The sequence below is a fragment of the Hordeum vulgare genome, chromosome 4H, assembly GCF_904849725.1.
Source record: "Hordeum vulgare subsp. vulgare chromosome 4H, MorexV3_pseudomolecules_assembly, whole genome shotgun sequence".
Lineage (NCBI taxonomy): Eukaryota > Viridiplantae > Streptophyta > Magnoliopsida > Poales > Poaceae > Hordeum > Hordeum vulgare.
The window spans coordinates 97,725,421-97,743,082 of NC_058521.1; the positions used below are offsets into that span (position 1 = coordinate 97,725,421).

The window sequence follows — 17,662 nt, forward strand, 5'->3', positions numbered from 1 at the left end:
CCTAGTATCCACTATGTTCTGAGATTGATGTTGCTACTACTTTGCCATGCTTAATGCTTGTCACTAGGGCCCGAGTGCCATGATTTCAGATCTGAAATTATTATGTTGCCACTGATATATGTGTGTTTTAGATCCGATCTTGCAAGTTGTAGTTACCTACTATGCGTTATGATCCGGCAACCCAGGAGTGACAATAACCGGAACCACTCCCGGTGATGACCATAGTTTGAGGAGTTCATGTGTTCACCAAGTGCTAATGCGTTGGTCCGTTTCTTTATTAAAAGGAGAACCTTAATATCCCGTAGTTTCCTTTTGGACCCCGCAGCCACGGGAGGGATGGACAATAGATGTCATGCAAGTTCTTTTCCCTAAGCACGTATGACGACACACGGAATGCATGCCTACATCACATTGACGAACAGGAGCTAGCCACATATCTCTCTGTGTTATAACTGTTGCATGATGAATATCATCCAAACAAATCACCGACCCATTGCCTACGAGTTTGTCCTACTGCTGTTACTACTGTTGCTGCTGCTGTTACTTGTCTTGCTCTGCTGCCACTGTTGCTACCACCGTCGCTTGCTACTGTTGCTACTTGCTACTGCTGTCACTACTGCTGTTCCTTGCCACTGCTGTTACTCGCTACTTTGCTGTTACTACTTTGCTTGCAGATACTAATCTTTCAGGTGTGGTTGAATCTGACACATTCAGCTGCTAATACTCGAGAGTATTCTCTCACCTCCTCTTTGGCGATCAACAAATTTGGGTCGAATACTCTACCCTCGAAAACTGCTGCGAACCCACGTGCTGGTGGGCCATCAACAACATTCTTCTAGTTTCGTTGTCGGGGAGTGCTAGCAGCATTCTTCTGGTGTCATTGCAGGGGAAGGGTTGTTGTCACAGAATCAACATTCGTGTAGCTATTGCCAGAGAGTGCAAGTCAGGATGCGATGCTCCTAGTTCCACCTCGCGTGGTGCACCGGCGGGCTGACCTGCTGGCGAGGCGGACGGGAAGACGCTGGTGCATGGATAGGGACGGCGGCGGACTTGCCCTTGTCATTCACGGAGAAGAACCCCATAGTGGTGGTGGCTAGGGTTTGCCGCCGGCGGGGGAGCACGGGTGGCTAGATGAGGACGGAGGCGGCTTCTGGAAGAGGATGAAGCCGCCTTCCCCGCACACTCGGATTAAAAAAGGACGCTAGTGGGTCGCTCACGCATGGGTCCGCGGTGGGCGGGCGTCGTTAATAAAGATGTCGCTGGCTTTGATCGGGCGCCACGTTTGAACGGGCGTGGACATGAGAAGGCACGCACCGCGTCCGTTTTGTGTCCGCGTTGACGCATTTCAGGCGTAATTTTGGACCGAAAATGGGTCCGCACGCGATTTATGTTTGGATCGACGCGTTGGGTGTCACTTTTGTCCGCCGCGACCTAAACGGACGCAGGCGGACGGAATGGGTTGGGGCGTTGGAGTTGCTCTAACATCATATAGCGAAGCAGTTGGCTATAGTACACCCTCCGTTCCTAAATATAAGGTATATAGTTTTTTCAAAAAGTCAAACTTGTGTAGCTTTGACCGAGTTTGTAGATCAAAATATCGAGGTCTAGAATACCAAATCATTATCACTAGATTCATCATGCAATATATTTTAATATTATATATATATGGTATTGTAAATAACTATATATTTTGCTATAATGTTGGTCAAACATAGACATGGTTTGACTTTTTTAAAAACCTAATACACCTTATATTTAGAAACAGATGAAGTATTAGGCTGCTCATAATGGGAGTATCATATGTAGTATCATGCATGCCAATTAGACAATTTTGATCAGGTGTCATAAAATTAAATGAAGAAAGAGATGGTTGAGTATCATATCATGATACCGTATCATATTAAGTGATGTGCTACTATGTGTCCTGCATGACAATAAATGAACTAACTTATGATACTAACATATGATACTATGCATTATGGATGTGGTATCATGGACTAGTATCATATATATATACTCTCTCCGTTCCTAAATATAAGTCTTTTAAGCGATTTCACTAAGGGACTACATACAAAGCAAAATGAGTGAATCTATCCTCTAAAATATGTCTATATACATTCGTATATAGTCCTTTAGTGGAATCTCTAAAAAGACTTATATTATGGAACGGAGAGAGTATGATACTAGTATATGATACTACCATTACCGCCAGCCTTAGGGTCAGTTTTTTTTGATTTTTTTGAGCTTCTAGAATAAGCTGCCCCCTACCGAGCTTATTCTAGAAGCCAAACAAAAATATGTTTTTAGAAGTTTACAAGTCAAGTCTTAATTAGTAGACTTTTAAAAATATATATTTAATTTAGTTTCTAAAATAAGCTGGCAAAGGGTAACTTATTTCAGTTTATTTTAGAAGCCAGAAAAAGAAATGGCCCTTATCCATGCTCTAACATCGCAATTTAGCTGTCCCTCTTCGTGGTGATGGCAAGTACGTTGGCCCCAAGAGGACCCAGCATGTGGGTGACACCAACCGCCACAATTATATCGTTACAGGATATCAACCGTTAAGCCAACCTGTCCAGGCATCAGCCGGATGACACGCGGGCCCACCAACTAAAACAGTCACACTCCCCGCTCCCGCTGACATACTGGGTCCACATGCCAACCACGCGCGCGCCGCAGACAAGCTCTGTCCGGGCCGCACGCAGCGACGCGGGTTCAACTCGGGCACGCCTCCGAAACAGGAAGGAGACAAAAAAATAAAAAAATAAAACGCCGCCGAGTTCTTCTCCGGCGACGGCGGCGGCGGCGGGAAAACCCTAGGGTTGGGAGCCCCTGCGTGATCCCAGCGTACACGGATCCCCGGCCACCGCCGTCTTCTGCGCCGCGCGACTCCCCGTGCCCCGCGGCGGGCAGAGATGCGGAAGGCGATGGGGAGCGTGGACGATCTGATCGAGGAGGCCAAGGTGCGCACCGTGGCCTGGGCTCTCGGCATCTTCACCATCTCCTACTTCCTCACACGTAAGCTACGCTCCGCTCCGTTCCCCTCCCCCATTTGCCACCCTCGATCTTCGCTAAGTACGCGGCAATTGAAGACCGCCACCCCGATGCGGGATTGGATTGCTCTGGTAGGAATTGGATCGTCATGTCGTTGCATGCTTATCCGAGCTACGCACTAGAGATTATTTCTGCACGAGGATGTATTCGGCAGGGAATTTGGGTGTCTGCTGCTGTTGGATGCAGGTGTTGGAATTGTGAGGGAATTCGGTGGATAATGCATCAGAAATCTACACAATTGCTACCAGGATAACTAGAGCTTGTGTGCAAATTTGCTACGGAATGCATCTGACAGCTAGGAGTTTTGACCGCTATTGCTTGGGGACTTTTAAGCTGCTAGTTTCTGCTTGCCCTTGATTGGTTACTGCTTTTAGCGGTAGAGTTGAGAATTGGGATCATTAGGAAGCGGATTTGCTCGGTTATATCAAAACTCCAAAAAAATTCTTAAATTTGTGCGATAATGTATTTTCGTAAGTCGTTTGATGGATCTCTAAATGCACTAGAATGCAAGTAGTGGTTAGTGTACCAATGATGCCTTATTTGTTGATCTTCTAATTTTACAGTGTTTGCTTTGGATCAGTATAAATGAGGCCGATCAAACCTACGTACACCAATGTGTTCGTGCTGAATGAGTCAAAATAGGCTTTTAGCATTTCGTGTGAGTAGATTACTTGTGAATTATGCGCAACATATTTCCTCAGCCCATTTTCCAGTGGAAATAAATGAGCAAGATTTAGCTTCAGAGGTGGTAAAGAGAAGAATAGGCCAATCTTCATTCACATATTTAGTTTGACTACCCCCCTCCCTCTTTTATTTTGGCTTCACTGCGTCGTTCACCAATTTGTTGGCAACCAAGAAGAAGTTGTCTATGGTTTGTTCTCGTATTTTCATGCAGCTATTGATTTTTACATCATTTGTAGCTCTCATCTTGCATATACGGCCTTGCTGACATTTATCATCTTCTTTCTTTGAAATAGATACAAGTAAATCAATGTGGACAAATGTTCCCATGTCCATTCTTATACTTGCATTTCTCCGTTATGTCTCCTTCAAAGTGGAGTTCCGTTGGAGAAGTCAGCCTGTACCTAAGCAGCCATATTTGTCTCAAGCATCAAAACGACAGTTGTCTGCTAATGATCATCGGCTTTCAACTGTGCCACCAGTTTCAAGATGGAGAAGGAAAGTCGATTCGCCTGCTGTCGAGGCTGCTTTTGAAAGTTTCATTGATTTAGTTCTCCGGGACTTTGTCATGGACTTGTGGTATTCTTCTATTACTCCTGATAGAGAGGCCCCAGAACTGATACGTGGCTTAGTACTCCATGCCCTTGGTGAAGTATCAGGCAGGGCGAAAGAGATGAACCTAGTTGACTTGCTAACAAGGTGAGTAAAAAATTGATCTACTATCCAGGGTGTACTTATTTGGTAATCTGTGCGGAAAGTTAAAAGGTTTTCATTTTTCACTATTGCAGGGATATGTCTGATTTGATTGGAAAACATGTGGATATATTCCGAAAAAATCAGTCTCAAATTGGTGTTGATGTCATGGGAACATTGTCTTCCGAGGAAAGAGATGAGCGATTGAAACAACATCTAATAGTTTCACAGGAACTTCACCCTGCATTGTTATCTTCAGAGCACGAATACAAGGTAAGGGTAATACTTTTAGCTTTGTTGTAGTCCATTTATCCAACAAATAATATTTAAAGTGGGTTATAGGTTCTTCAAGAACTAGTTGGGGGCATTATGGCTCTAGTGTTGAGACCTCAAGATGCACAGAGTCCATTGGTTCGCTGCTTCTCCAGGGAACTTCTGACTTGCTTAGTCTTGCAGCCAGTGATGAACTTCGCAAGTCCTATGTAAGCTCTTAGTTCTTCACCTTGTTTTTATTTTGAGCTCTACCACATGCTCCTGTTTTCAATTAATCACCTTCTTGGTACTTCGGTTCATGTGGTCATGGTATGCTCAGAAGAAAGCCAATGCATTTTGTTTCTCAAGTTCTTCCTGGTTATTTTTCATCACCGTCTTAATATTCACAAAGTTGCATGCAATCAGTAGTTCAGTACATGTAATAAGCTTTTGTTTCAAATTGTTATAAGTTAGGACTGGTTCGGTAACTATATGTAACCTTGTTTTTTCTCTTACCTGTACTAAACCTATCCCTAATTCATCTTCTCTCTTTTCCTAGTTATGTGAACGAGCTAATTATCTACTTCCTAAACAACCAAGACACAAACATTGGAGGCAGCGTAAACAAGACTAATACTGTAGTTGGAGTAACAAATGATCATTCATCTTATAAAGGAGGTTCGCAGGGTCATCAAATGGAATCACAAAAGTTGTCTGCAGAATCAAGTGGCTCAGTACTAGCAAATAGTTCCGGGATGACTTCCCTTGAGGATGATAAGTCAAAAGTGTTAGTCGATGACCATGGGAAGACTGTCCTGCCTCGTCAGGCAGATTGGGCAGTGGTATTGGATGCAGCTACTAAAAGGCGGTCTCAGGTTCTTGCTCCGGAGAATCTTGAGAACATGTGGGCTATTGGGAGAAATTACCAAAAGAAAATGGTGAAAGTGGAACATCCATCAAAAGGAAAAGGTGCAGGAGGGGTTGATAGCGTTCGAAATGCAGTAGTGGCTGGAAAAGAGTTATCCCCTAACTTTAACGAGAGAGTTACATCGGTTGATGACAAATACATGGTTAATTTGATGCAAGGTTCAAATAGGAATGCTCAGTCCACTTTTGTCACAGGCAGTCACCCACTTGTTTCGCAAAATACATATGAAGTAAAGTCAGAGCACCCTGAAGCTGTCAAGAACACAAAAGCTCAGCTAAAGCGGTCTAATAGTAGTCCTGATATGGAGAAAAGACATTTGGCCAAAAGTAAGCAAACTGGGCTATCCAGTGAAAGCTTAAATGCAAGGACCATTCAAGAGGACAAAGGTTCTGTTCCTTCCTCACATGGCGAGGTACTAATGTATGCTCCAAAGATAAGGTGTCGGGTACGTTTTGCTGATCCCATCACAGCCACTCTTTTCAATATCCTTTTTTCTTCAGAAATTGAGAATTATATGATTGGTTGGTACTACTGAATAAATGAATTTAAACCATATAATATTATTGTGTAATTAGCACTTACCAGTGACTAAACTATTTCTGTATTGAAGGCTGCTATAATAGTTATAATAGTAAGCACAATCTGTTCTGAGATAGTTCCAGGCATTGATAACAATCACATGCTAATTGCTGCTTGTGTTCTGAAAGTCCATGGTAATTTTCTAGCTATTACTATTGGAACGGTTATGGGTGCGAGGTTGGAATTTTACTGCATATGTTGTTATTTCCATCATTACCTAAGTAACTATAGTTATGTCAGTTGCTTTCTTTTTCTATTTAGCATTTATAAATGAATAGCATGTGGGTTTCTTCTCTTTTTGTTTCCGAGAAAACGCAAAGGACCTTTGCGTTTTATTTCATTGAGAAGATAGAATGGTCCTCCTAGGAGGTGAGTTTTACAGGTTTATGGGTTCGATCAATGGACGTCCCAGGTTGTGGTTATAACAACCCTAAGTCCCCGGGCCCCAGCCTTTGCCCAACATCGGGCCTTGTCTTTGATCGTATCCTTTAGCGATTCGATGGAAGGTGTCGCATTGTCGAAGGCACATGCCTTCCTGTGTTTCCATAACATCTAGGACGAGCAGCGCGATGGCCTTGAGGGTCTTTTTGTGCGTCGGTGTCGTCTGCTCCTTCGCGCGTAGCCACCACTCCAAGACAATGAGCTCATGGCCTGGGATTTGGATCGGCATACTCATCCAGTCGAGGATAGTATGCCATGTCTGATGAGCAAAGGGGCAAGTTAGGGTCAGGTGCTGCATAGTTTCCATGGCTTGGTCGCAAAGGAGGCATCTGGGGTGATGTTTTAGTCCGCGTCTTGCAAGTCTTTCGGCTGTTCAACATCGATCTTGGGCAGCCAACCAATGGAAGAATTTTACCTGTGGTGGCGCCCAGCTTTTCCAAATCAGCTTCCATGAGGGGCACCTCGTAGATCCCTGAAAACTGGCCGCATAACATGACTGTGCCAAGTAGATGCCGTTGGACGTCCATCTCTAGAGCAACCGGTCTGGATCATTCGAGAGGATGGTTTGGCTCACGGCTTGCTAGAGTAGCAGGTATTGGCCTATCTCATGAAGACCAAGGATCCCCTGAATATCACGCGCCCAAGAGTTACCGGCAAGCCCTGCCGCCACTGTCCTTGCCTTGCGTCGTTGCTTGGGGATGTACTGATAGAGCAGTGGGGCGAGCTTGCGGACGGACTGCCCGTTGATCCAGCGATCCTCCTAAAACAGCGCTGTCAAGGCATTGCCCAATGATCATGCTAGTGGATGCGAAAAACAACGCTCGCTCCTTGTGGGATAACTGCAGATCAAGTCCTTGCCAGGCACGGTCATAGTCCATGCGAGCGAACCATAACCATAGCAGTCGAAGCGCAAGTCCAGCGCGCTCTAGATCGCGGACACCTTGGCTGCCATACTCGAGAGGGCGGCACACATGTCACCATTTGACGTGACAATGGCCTTCGTCGGCAATGGCTCGCCCAACCCACAAGAAGCCTCTTTGGATCTTCTCCAGTTGCTTCAGCGTCTTTTTGGGAGGGGCGAACGCGAGCATTTGGTGTACTGGGATCATGTTCAGGACCGACTTGACCAGGGCAAGGCGCCCAATCTTGTTCATGAGCCACACCTTCCAAGCAGGCAGCCTAGCAGCCATCGAGTCGACAAGGGGCTGCAGCTGAGCGGCGGTGGGCCGTCGTGTCGTCAGTGGGATGCCAAGGTTAGTAATGGGAAGGTGCGCTACCGGGCAGCCTAGCTGTGCGATCACCTCATCACGCAGGGGGTCCCCGTGTAGGATAGTGGCAGAACTCTTGGCGTAGTTCACCTGCAACTCGCTCGCCTTGCCGAATAGGGTCAAGATACCCTTGGCGGCGGCCACATCTCCTGGCGTGGCGTGGCAAAAGAGCATCACGTCGTTAGCGTAAAGAGAGATCGACGGGATGGGTCGTCGAGGGTGTAGTTGCTGCAGGATGCTAGCGTCGATGGCGCGACGCATTAGCCTGCTAAGCGTGTCCACGACCAACACAAAGAGATGGGGCGAAACGGGGTCACCATGGCGCAACCCGCCGCAATGTTAGATCGGAGGGCCTGGCTCTTCGTTTAGTAGGACGCGTGTGCTGAACGTCGAGAGCAGGATCGCGATCCATCCCTGAATCTGTCCCCGAATCCGTATAGGTGCAACACCTCAAAGAGGAATAGCCAAGATATGGATCTGCGGGGCCCCTAGCCGATTAAGCATGTTGAGCGACTGCCGAACGAGGATGAAGTTGTCGTGGAGACTCCGACCGATGATGAAGGCGTTCTGATTGCGGCTAACCAAGCTATCCGGTTTAGGAGCAAGACGCAGCGGTAGAACTTTGGCGAAGATCTTGGCCACGAGATGTATCAAGCAGATCGCCCGGTAGTTCCTTAGCTGTTGGGTGTCGGCTCTTTTAGGCAGCAAGGTCATGAGGGCTTGGTTGAGCTTGCAGAAGCCGCGACCTTTCGAACAACTGTTGGAAGGCGTCCATGAAGTCTTGCCGTACGATGTCCCAACATGCTCGCACGAACTCAGTTGTGAAACCATCGGGTCCTGGTGCCTTGCGAGCGGGGAGGCATTAGATCGCATCCCAGACCTCCACGCTGAAGGGCGCATCTAGACCAGAGAGATCCCCTGCACCATCGCATCTTGGTCAGTGAGCATGTCCCCGTCCATGGCCAAGCTGAATATCCGATTCTTCTGCCGATGAAATGAGCATTGTCGGTGGAACAAGCCCGTGTTGGCGTCGCCGTCCTTAAGCGTGGCAATGCGGGCACGTTGCCTGGCTATGGTACGCTCAAGGGACGCGAGGACAATACATGTGATATTGAGGTGCTTTCGCAACCAGTTTTCCGGAGGAGAGAGCGTGCGATCCTCTTGGGCCTTGTCGAAGCGCGAGATTAGCTCACGGGAGATAGTCATCCTGTCACGAATGTTGCCGGCCGACTTGGCGCTCCAGCTAGTAAGCCTACGAGCCGTGGCTTGAAGGCGGAGCATCAGGCGTTGGAAAGGGTCCGGGTCGTGGACTGAGCCCCAAGCTGCACCCACCGTGTCATGGAAGCCATCGAGCCTCAACCAAAAATCCTCGATGTGAAAACACCGGTGCTCCGCGGGCATGAGGGAGCAATCGAGCAGCAGGGGGCAGTGATCCAAAATGGCGGACGCGAGGCATCGCAGATGACACTCGCTGTGTGCTTCCTCCCAGTCTGAGGTGCATAGCACGCGGCCTAGGTGCACCAAGGTGGGCGAAGACTGCTCGTTTGACCACGTAAAACGGCGCCCGTTGAGGTATACCTTCTTCAACGCGACGGAATCTACCCATCATACGTCGGTTCAAGTTGTCGTTGCTCTTGTCCTCGTCGTGCAGGATTAGGTTAAAGTCGCCGCAAAGCATCCCGGGACCGGGACAAGCCACACGAATCTCCCAAAGCCATACACGGCAGAGAGCTACCATGGCGTGCACGTGGCCTTGAGGGCATTCGTGGTGAACATTGGGTCCGTGATTGACACGACCTTGCTCTTCCACGCCATAAGGATGCTGCCCCGTGTACCATGCGCTGGGAGTTAGGTGTAGTTGTCGAATTCCGAACCAAGGGTGTCAAGAACAACAAACGAACATATCAACTCCATCTTAATTTCTTGCAAGCATACAGTGGAGGTGGCGGTGGTATCTAGTAGCTAGCGGATGGCATAGCCCCGGCTACGCGCCTTTAGGCCGCGGATGTTCCACAGAGCGATCTTAAGGCCGTGATCCGTGAACATTGGATCGACGGGGAAGGCAACGAGGCCAACTTAAGTTGTGCACTCAACCTCGGCATGTGCTGGCGGTGTGGACAGCGAACTGGTCATGCACGCGGGGATCTCGCGATCAACCAGGGCGGCAATGACCTTGAGCATCGCAAGTGGAATGGGCATCGCAAACATGCCGTCATAAGCCTTCATCTCAACGGAGGTGATCTTCTGGTTCGTCCTAATGATTCCGAGGGCGTTCATAATCTGTACTTGTGCACGTCTCTCCGCAGTGGGTGGCGCCGCCGCCATGGCTGTGGCAACAACCGAGAGGCCGTGACAGGGCGTGAAGCTCAGAGGCCTACGCGGATTCCTCCCTGGCGTCGGAAGGGTCGCGTCGATCTGCTTGGTTGATGCAGCTAGGAATTCACCGAGCGTCAAAGTTTGCGGCGCGGAGGAACAAGCACGGGGCCGTCGCATGGTGATGGGTGGGGAAGCGAAGCGCTCAGCTGTAGGTGGGCTCGGGCCCTAACGATCGCTAGCAGGTGTTAGGGATTCGGCGTTGGGCCTTGTTGGAGCGGGCTGGGCCTGTGGCCTTTGTAGGATTGCAACCGAGGGTGAGGGACTGGGGTCTTTGGCGGGAGAGACCGCACTCGTCCCGGGGTGCGCCTCCTTGTCCGTGGTGGACGCGTGGGGCCCAGTCGACCGGTCATCGAAGCCAGCCAGTTCCACGTCAAGTGGGGGTGCTGGCGAGTCGCCACTTTGCCCCGGCAAGCAGGCTGGCACGGGTTGTGAGTCTGGCACCTCGCTCAGATCGGGCAGGTACCGACAATTCCTCGGATCAGGTGAGCCAGAAGTGGGACCCTCGCCATTGTCCTTGGGGACACGAGGTGGCGCGGGGTTTGAATCTCCAAATGCTTTCGGAGGGTTCGCGTCCATTGAGGGGACGCCACATGGCCCAGGGCTCGACACCTTGCTCGTGATAGGCGTAGCCGTAGCCAACGAGGGGCCACCGGCTGGCTCCACCTGCACATCCCTGACATCTTCTGCATCGTCTGTTTCTTTGCATGCCTGGTCCACCAAGCTTTGGCTTTCTTTCGGCCCTTCCTTTTCTGGCACGACGACACAATTGGGTGGGGCCAAGCTGATCCCGCTGACCAAGCTGACGTGGCCAAGGCGCCATAGAGCATCTGCCTTGGTGTACGGGGGGCGGTGCGGCCGAAGTCGGTGCACGGGCCATGTCGGTGCTGTTAAGCTTCATGCACTAGCCAACGCAATCAAAAGTCCGAGCTGATGGAAATGGCTAGTGCAATCCACATATACTGTAACACCCCTTCTCACGTGTGACGGGGAAGACAAGTTGCAACCGGAAGAGAGCTACGGCGCACGAAACTCACGTATGACTCAAGAGGCCTCTACGTGGACCAATGGAGGGCTACCAACAATTTTTTAATAAACCGCGAAAGCCATGACTTGAACTCAAGACCTTAGCTCTGATACCATGTTAAGCTTCATGCACTAGCCAACGCAACCAAAAGTTCGAACTGATGAAAATGGCTAGTGCAATCCACATATGTTGTAACAGGCGCGATGGCCACTCCATCCCAGCACGCCAGCCCAGGGTGTCGACGGCCATGCCATCCGCACGTCCAGTAGGTGGCGCATCCGTGCGCTGACGCTTGCGGCCGCGGCGTCGTGCCCAGCCATGATCGTTGCCGTCACTGACGGGTCTTTTGCCGTCGCCAGCGCCTCCACCGGCAGGTGGGACGGGGGCTCCGATCATCTCCGCACAAGCAAGCCCGATGGAGATAGGATATGTGAGAGTCCTGATGGTCGACACATCCGAGCTCACGCGTGCAGGGATCTGCTACACAATTTCCAGGACGGCGGTGTGACCTATGTGAGCAGGGTCATGCGTGCGTCCTGCCAGCCGGAAGATGGCTAGGTTGGCCCTGGAGCGAGCTCTCCCCAAGTATGTGCTCGGCAGTCGAGAGGTGCCATGCCTGACAGGGATGCCCCGAAGCTCAAACTTGACGCGATACTCGAAGTGGCCGGAGCCCGCATGGGCCAGCTTGCTCCATGGGCACATGGAGAGGGAGAACCGCGGGGATCTGATGAAGTGGTCACCGTTGAGGCGGTTCATGGTTGTGCATGAGCTGAACAGGATTAGGAAATCCTCGGGGTGGTGTGCATGGACTGTCAGGTCGCCATCGGCGAGCTCGAGAGAGGTGAGGAGCATGTCGGCGACCTTTGCAGCGGACACGAGCGGTCTGTTGCCGGTGATGGATACCACCATTGCGCGGGACAGGACCTCCTCCATCTCAACCGAGTGCGACATGAGGACTCTCACCGGCTCGGGCTATGGCGCGGTGGCGCGACAACCACCGGAGCAGCGGGAGGTGGTGGCGCAACCGGGGGCGTGCGCTCCCTAGCAGTGGGCCAGCGCGGCGGGAGTCAGCCCGGGTGCTCCCCGTTGCTTGGAGTCGTAGGAGTGCTCCTCGTGGTCAAACATGAGGCAGCGACAGCACCAGATCTTGTTGGTGCAGTCCCGCACACGGTGGCTATGGTCAAGGCAGCGGAACCAGAGCCCAGCGACCTCCTCCGGGGATGGGCTATGCCGGCAGGGCTGCGAAGGGTTGGGCGCGTCGTCTTGGCGGGGGCGGTTCCGGCGTCGTAGCTGTTGGAACCCCTCAGCATTGACCTGTACGCCGCCGGGGGCGCTGAACACCTTGGAGGGGAGCCCGGGGTGGTTCACTGCAGGCTGCCGTGGAGCTACGGCGGCGAGGGGGCAGGCGGTATTTGTGCGACGTCGCTGTACGAGCACGTCGAGGACTCGCTCTCCGAGTCGAACCAGCGGTCGCCAGAGGACACACGGTTGTCGGAGAGGGTCGCTCGGAGCTCGGCAGGGTCAACACTTGAGGCCGCCATGGCTGGGAGGGGAGGTTGGGAGGGCTGGGGGGGGGGGGGGGGGATTCACCGTTGGCGGGGGTGGTGGGCTAGGAGGAGCGGGGAGGGTGGGGAGGGAGCGGAGCCTTCCCAAGTGGTCAAACTGATAAGAGAAGCATTTAATGACTCTGTGGGTTTCTTTGGTTCTTTTACTTAGCTTTTGGTGTCCAATGAGAATTGGCTACCGGATTTAAAATTTTAAACCGGGTGGGGGGTGTTTACTTGAAATACCACTAACGGGTGGAATTTATTGCTTTCTTTTTCTATTTAACATTTATAAATGAACAGCATGTGGGTTTCTTTGGTTCTGTTACTTCTTAGCATTTGGTGTCCAATGAGAATTGGCTACTGGATTTGAAATACCACCAACAGACGGAATTTCTGAACCAAAATTGGATTTAATTTTTGTGGAATAAGAAGTTAACGAACCTAGGTGATGACACACAAACAACCATAACCCGATGGTGGGCGTGCTTCAGCCCATTCCATGAGGTCAGGGGTTTGATACCCCACCTCCAGCTTACAGTTTTTTGCTGATGTAGTAAAAAAGTAAGGAAAGAAAAAACAAATGGCAATATGAGGACTCAAACGCATGACCAGAAGAAAAGTGTAGCTCTCCCACATCATTACACTGTGCCTTGGTTTGTGAACTGAGTTGAAGACAGTAGCAACTTGAATTCAAATTAATCCAGAATTTTCAATCTGGTAAGAGTGATTGCAGGGAGGGGTTGGTAAATATGGTTCATCCGGTCATCAAAACCTTGGAATCAACACATATACAGTTCACTGTTTGGTCTGATGGTTTTGTAGGATCACTACTTTGGTATGTTGTGTTTTTACATGATTATGACATGCCTAGCTATTGTATCATACTTTCCTCTTATTGTTGATGCACTGTGTAGCTATTTCTGTGAAGTTCTATTCTTTTGATAGCCGTATTTTACTCAAGTTGTGGTTTTGTATTTTTGTTTGCAGGTAGTGGGTGCATATTTCGAGAAACTTGGTTCAAAATCTTTTGCAGTTTATTCTATTGCTGTGACTGGTGCAGATAGCAAGGCCTGGTTTGTGAAAAGAAGGCATGCTTTTCTGAACATCTTTGAAATAGCTCAGTACTACTACTTGTAAAGTTGTAATGTATATGCTGCTGACTTTCAACTTCTGTTTGTAGATACCGGAATTTTGAGCGTCTTCATAGACAACTGAAGGAAATACCAAATTACTCACTGCACTTGCCTCCAAAGAGTTTCCTTTCGTCTAGTATTGATGATTACCTTGTGCACCAGCGATGCATTCTACTGGACAGATATCTTCAAGTATGCTTTTGTCCTCTAGCATTCATCCAACATTTTACTTCAAATTTGATTACAGTAATCTTTTCTGTCCAATAGGATCTCTTGTCGATCGCTAATATTGCAGAGCAACATGAAGTTTGGGATTTTCTTAGTGAGTCCTCAAAGGTGTGTATCAAGCCAACAACAATTCTTTGTGCCTTCTCTTTAACAGGAGAAAGAATGAACACATAATTTTGTGTTACTTTCCTGTGATTCAATGAGCTTCATTATTATTTTTTCATTTCGTAGAATTACTCAGCTGGAAAATCCACCTCTGTTATCAAAACCTTGGCTGGTATGTATCTCTTCTCATTCTTTTTTTTTCACAATTACGAGCTCGTGTATTTAATATTTTCTCACTCAAGATACTTATCTATTTATTTTGCATCACCAGTTAACGTTGATGATGCCATGGATGACATCGTTCGACATGTTAAAGGAGTTTCAGATGGTCTAAAACGCGCGGTCGGCACATCGTCCCCTAGCGCACCGTATTCACACTTGGCAGATAATAGGATGTCTCTATCTTGGAACCAGGAAGAGACAGATAATCAGAATTTGCAGAATAGAAACTTGGGAAGTTCGCATAGTCTCTCTGATGCTGATAGTAACTGTGAAGATCGCCCCTCATCTGTAAATAGTGCATGCCACTCGGACAATGAATTGAACAATGGAGGGTACACTTCAAGTGATATTAAGCACAATGAAGCAACTGGTTGTGATGTACAAGTAAGCCAACACATAGAAAAAACTGCAAGGGCAAATTCGGATTCTACAAACATGTCATCTATAAAGCCATGTGAAGATCCATCAGGAATTCCTCCCGAGGTACGTATTTCCACTATGTAGCTATATTTTTAATTCAAATTGCAGGAAATTTCTGTTCTAAAAGATTTTCGTTTCTGTCCTAAAACTTCTCTTTTCATTTGGCAGTGGATGCCAACAAATGTCAGCGTGCCTCTATTGAATCTGGTAGACAAAGTGTTCCAACTAAAGCGGCGTGGTTGGATAAGGTTCACTATTTCTTTTTCATAAACTTTTTTTCTAGTGCTTCTATATATTTTGCCTGCTAGTTTTCTACTTTTTGTTACATAGCCATGAGTGAAGTAAATGTAGTATTGTAGACACCGTGAGGATCGGGATAGGAGCTGTTTGGGCCAATAGCTAGATATCATTGATACCTATCACTTCACATACTTTGGTTCTATGATAATTAGCATCATTATGGAATCCGAGAGGGAAGTTTGTGCAAATATGCCACTGTTTATTCAGGAATTGTTTGATATTTCTGCGCAAGTCAGATATATTTTCACCATCCATCATTGGATTCACAACACTCCTACAATCCAATTGTTTCTATCTTTCAGTTGCAAAATATTGTGTTTGACTTGTTAATTATGTTATCTGCAGAAAACAAGTTCTCTGGATATCAAAACAAATCTTACAATTAGTCATGGAAGATGCGATTGATGATTGGATTATAAGACAGATCAATTGGCTCCGACGAGATGAGGTCATTATACAAGGAATCCGTTGGATTCAAGATGTAAGGAGGCACTGTAATACTTTTTCTCTGAACTGAAGTGTTCTAATACCCTCTCCATTGCCAGACTAAAATTTGCTGTATTATCTGCATGAAACCATGTTAAAAAGTTGTTCCAACTAGAAAAGAAGTTTCATATAGCACAATAATGCAAATTGTTACTTGGTACCAAATCACTTTTTGCTGAACGATAGCATAACATAAATACCAATTACCAAAGTAATTAGCAAATTATTCTTATATGCTAGGTTCCAATATAAAATGTCACTATTGTCATATGGACCATAATTGTGTCCCAGTGTAGGTGCGTGCCAGAACTAAGAGTGCTTTAGATGGTTGTACCTAATGGATAACTACTCTGGTATTCCATTTGTGTAACTAACAGATTTTCCATTCTACAGACCCTCTGGCCTAATGGTGTATTCTTCACCAAGTTGGATGGATTTCAAGGAGATGCGGGTAGCAGCCAATTTGACAAGCACCCATCAGGGAGTGCCGATGAGGCTATTGGCAACAGAAAGAGCAACACAAGCTCTTTTGAGCTTCAACTGGAGGCATCTAGAAATGCCAGTGAAGTTAAAAAACTTCTTTTAGGTGAGTCTACTATTGGCATATTTTGCCAAATTGCTTTTGTAATTTTTCTATTTCTGAATCTACACTGCAAACATTGGGCGGTGTTTGGGTGCAAATTCAGATATGTGATAGAAGCAACGAATACGCAAAATTCTGGTCAATACATGTGGTCCAACTAACCTAATTCTTGACGTCCTGTCCAGGTGGGACTCCATCTACATTAGTCAGCATAATTGGGTACAAGCAGTATCAGCGCAGTGCAAGGGACATCTACTACTTCCTGCAGGTAAGTAAAAATCCAAAACCTAGCACCGGAACAGCGGTATGATGTGATATCATTCTGATTTCCATGATCCTCATGCTGTGCTGCAGTCCACTGTGTGCGTGAAGCAGCTCACTTATGCAATGATAGAACAGGTGCTCGTGACACTTTTCCCAGAGCTTCATAAGCTCATAGAAGACATCCATGAGAAGGGTCGCAAGGAGCAAGCCTCGTTCATTTACCAACTTTGACCGAAATGGTGAGACCATCTTGATACACCTTTTGAAATTCTATGAGCCTGCGCCATTTCCTCGGTGACGTGGCATGAGGCTCCCTGGGCCGCAGTTTTGCCCGAATGGATTTTGACAGCGCAAAGTTGGATCCAGGGATTGGTCGGTGTTCCCCCCCACTTAAATATGTACAGCTGTATATCAGGAGGTATGTAAATTAGGCACACCCTGATGCAATGTAGAGCGAGGAGTCTGAGTTAAGAGCTGTACTACTCCCTCTGTCCCAAAATAACTGTCTCAACTTTATACTAAAACTAGTATAAAGTTGTATTAAGTTTAAGATACTTATTTTTGGACGGAGGGAGTACTAGGAATAGTATTGTACCACATCATTCTTTAATTTATTTTCTTTTTGCCTAGGCGGTAAGTTATTCGCTTAGACCGAGGCTTGTAAGTTGTGAGAGTGATTCAATTGTATAGATGTACGTACCATTTTGCCGCATGTTGGTTCTTCTGAGGAAATCAAATCATTCTCTCTGGGACGAGCATCCAGCTCCTATGGATTTATGGAGCATGATCGTGAAACTTGCCTTGGTTGTATCTCTGTGACTGAAAATGTTCCGCCCGGTTTGGAACACACGAGTTTTACTGGTGTGTGGCTGTTTGGCTGTTTGCCTTGTTCCGGACGGTTCCGGTATGTATGTGCAGTTGAGTGATGACTTGGGTTGGAAAATTGACGTGAAAACTGTACTACGTACCTATCGTCACTGATAGAAGCCTTACGCTGTGGACAGATGGAAGCTTTCATCCGACGGACATGGACATGTACCGTTGTCCCCTTGCCTTTCTAAATTCCATGAACTTTCCA

General features: G+C 47.8%; 1 protein-coding gene across 2 annotated transcripts; it reads left to right on the forward strand.

Moving 5' to 3' along the window:
• Positions 1-2,709: 2,709 nt before the first annotated feature.
• Positions 2,710-17,379, forward strand: LOC123448013. 2 transcript variants are annotated; one of them, XM_045124769.1, is made up of 15 exons: positions 2,710-3,018; positions 4,032-4,434; positions 4,524-4,701; positions 4,771-4,910; positions 5,240-6,053; positions 13,831-13,931; positions 14,024-14,168; positions 14,244-14,312; positions 14,436-14,481; positions 14,581-15,014; positions 15,120-15,199; positions 15,597-15,732; positions 16,131-16,323; positions 16,506-16,588; positions 16,675-17,379. In XM_045124769.1, exons 1-15 carry the CDS (start codon positions 2,916-2,918, stop codon positions 16,813-16,815), a joined length of 3,066 nt encoding a protein of 1,021 aa, XP_044980704.1. In that variant the 5' UTR covers positions 2,710-2,915; the 3' UTR covers positions 16,816-17,379. The 2 variants fall into 2 exon arrangements, with proteins under 2 accessions (XP_044980704.1, XP_044980705.1); XM_045124770.1 differs by having other exon boundaries at positions 16,720-17,379.
• Positions 17,380-17,662: the final 283 nt, after the last annotated feature.

What these genes read in the sequence shown, in the direction of transcription:
- LOC123448013 (XM_045124769.1), top strand. Translation starts at nt 2,916, where the DNA reads ATGCGGAAGGCGATGGGGAGCGTGGACGATCTGATCGAGGAGGCCAAG. An exon ending in CATCTCCTACTTCCTCACAC is followed by an intron (nt 3,019 to 4,031) that starts GTAAGCTACGCT and finishes TCTTTGAAATAG; the next exon opens with ATACAAGTAAATCAATGTGG. An exon ending in CTCCAAAGATAAGGTGTCGG is followed by an intron (nt 6,054 to 13,830) that starts GTACGTTTTGCT and finishes TTTTGTTTGCAG; the next exon opens with GTAGTGGGTGCATATTTCGA.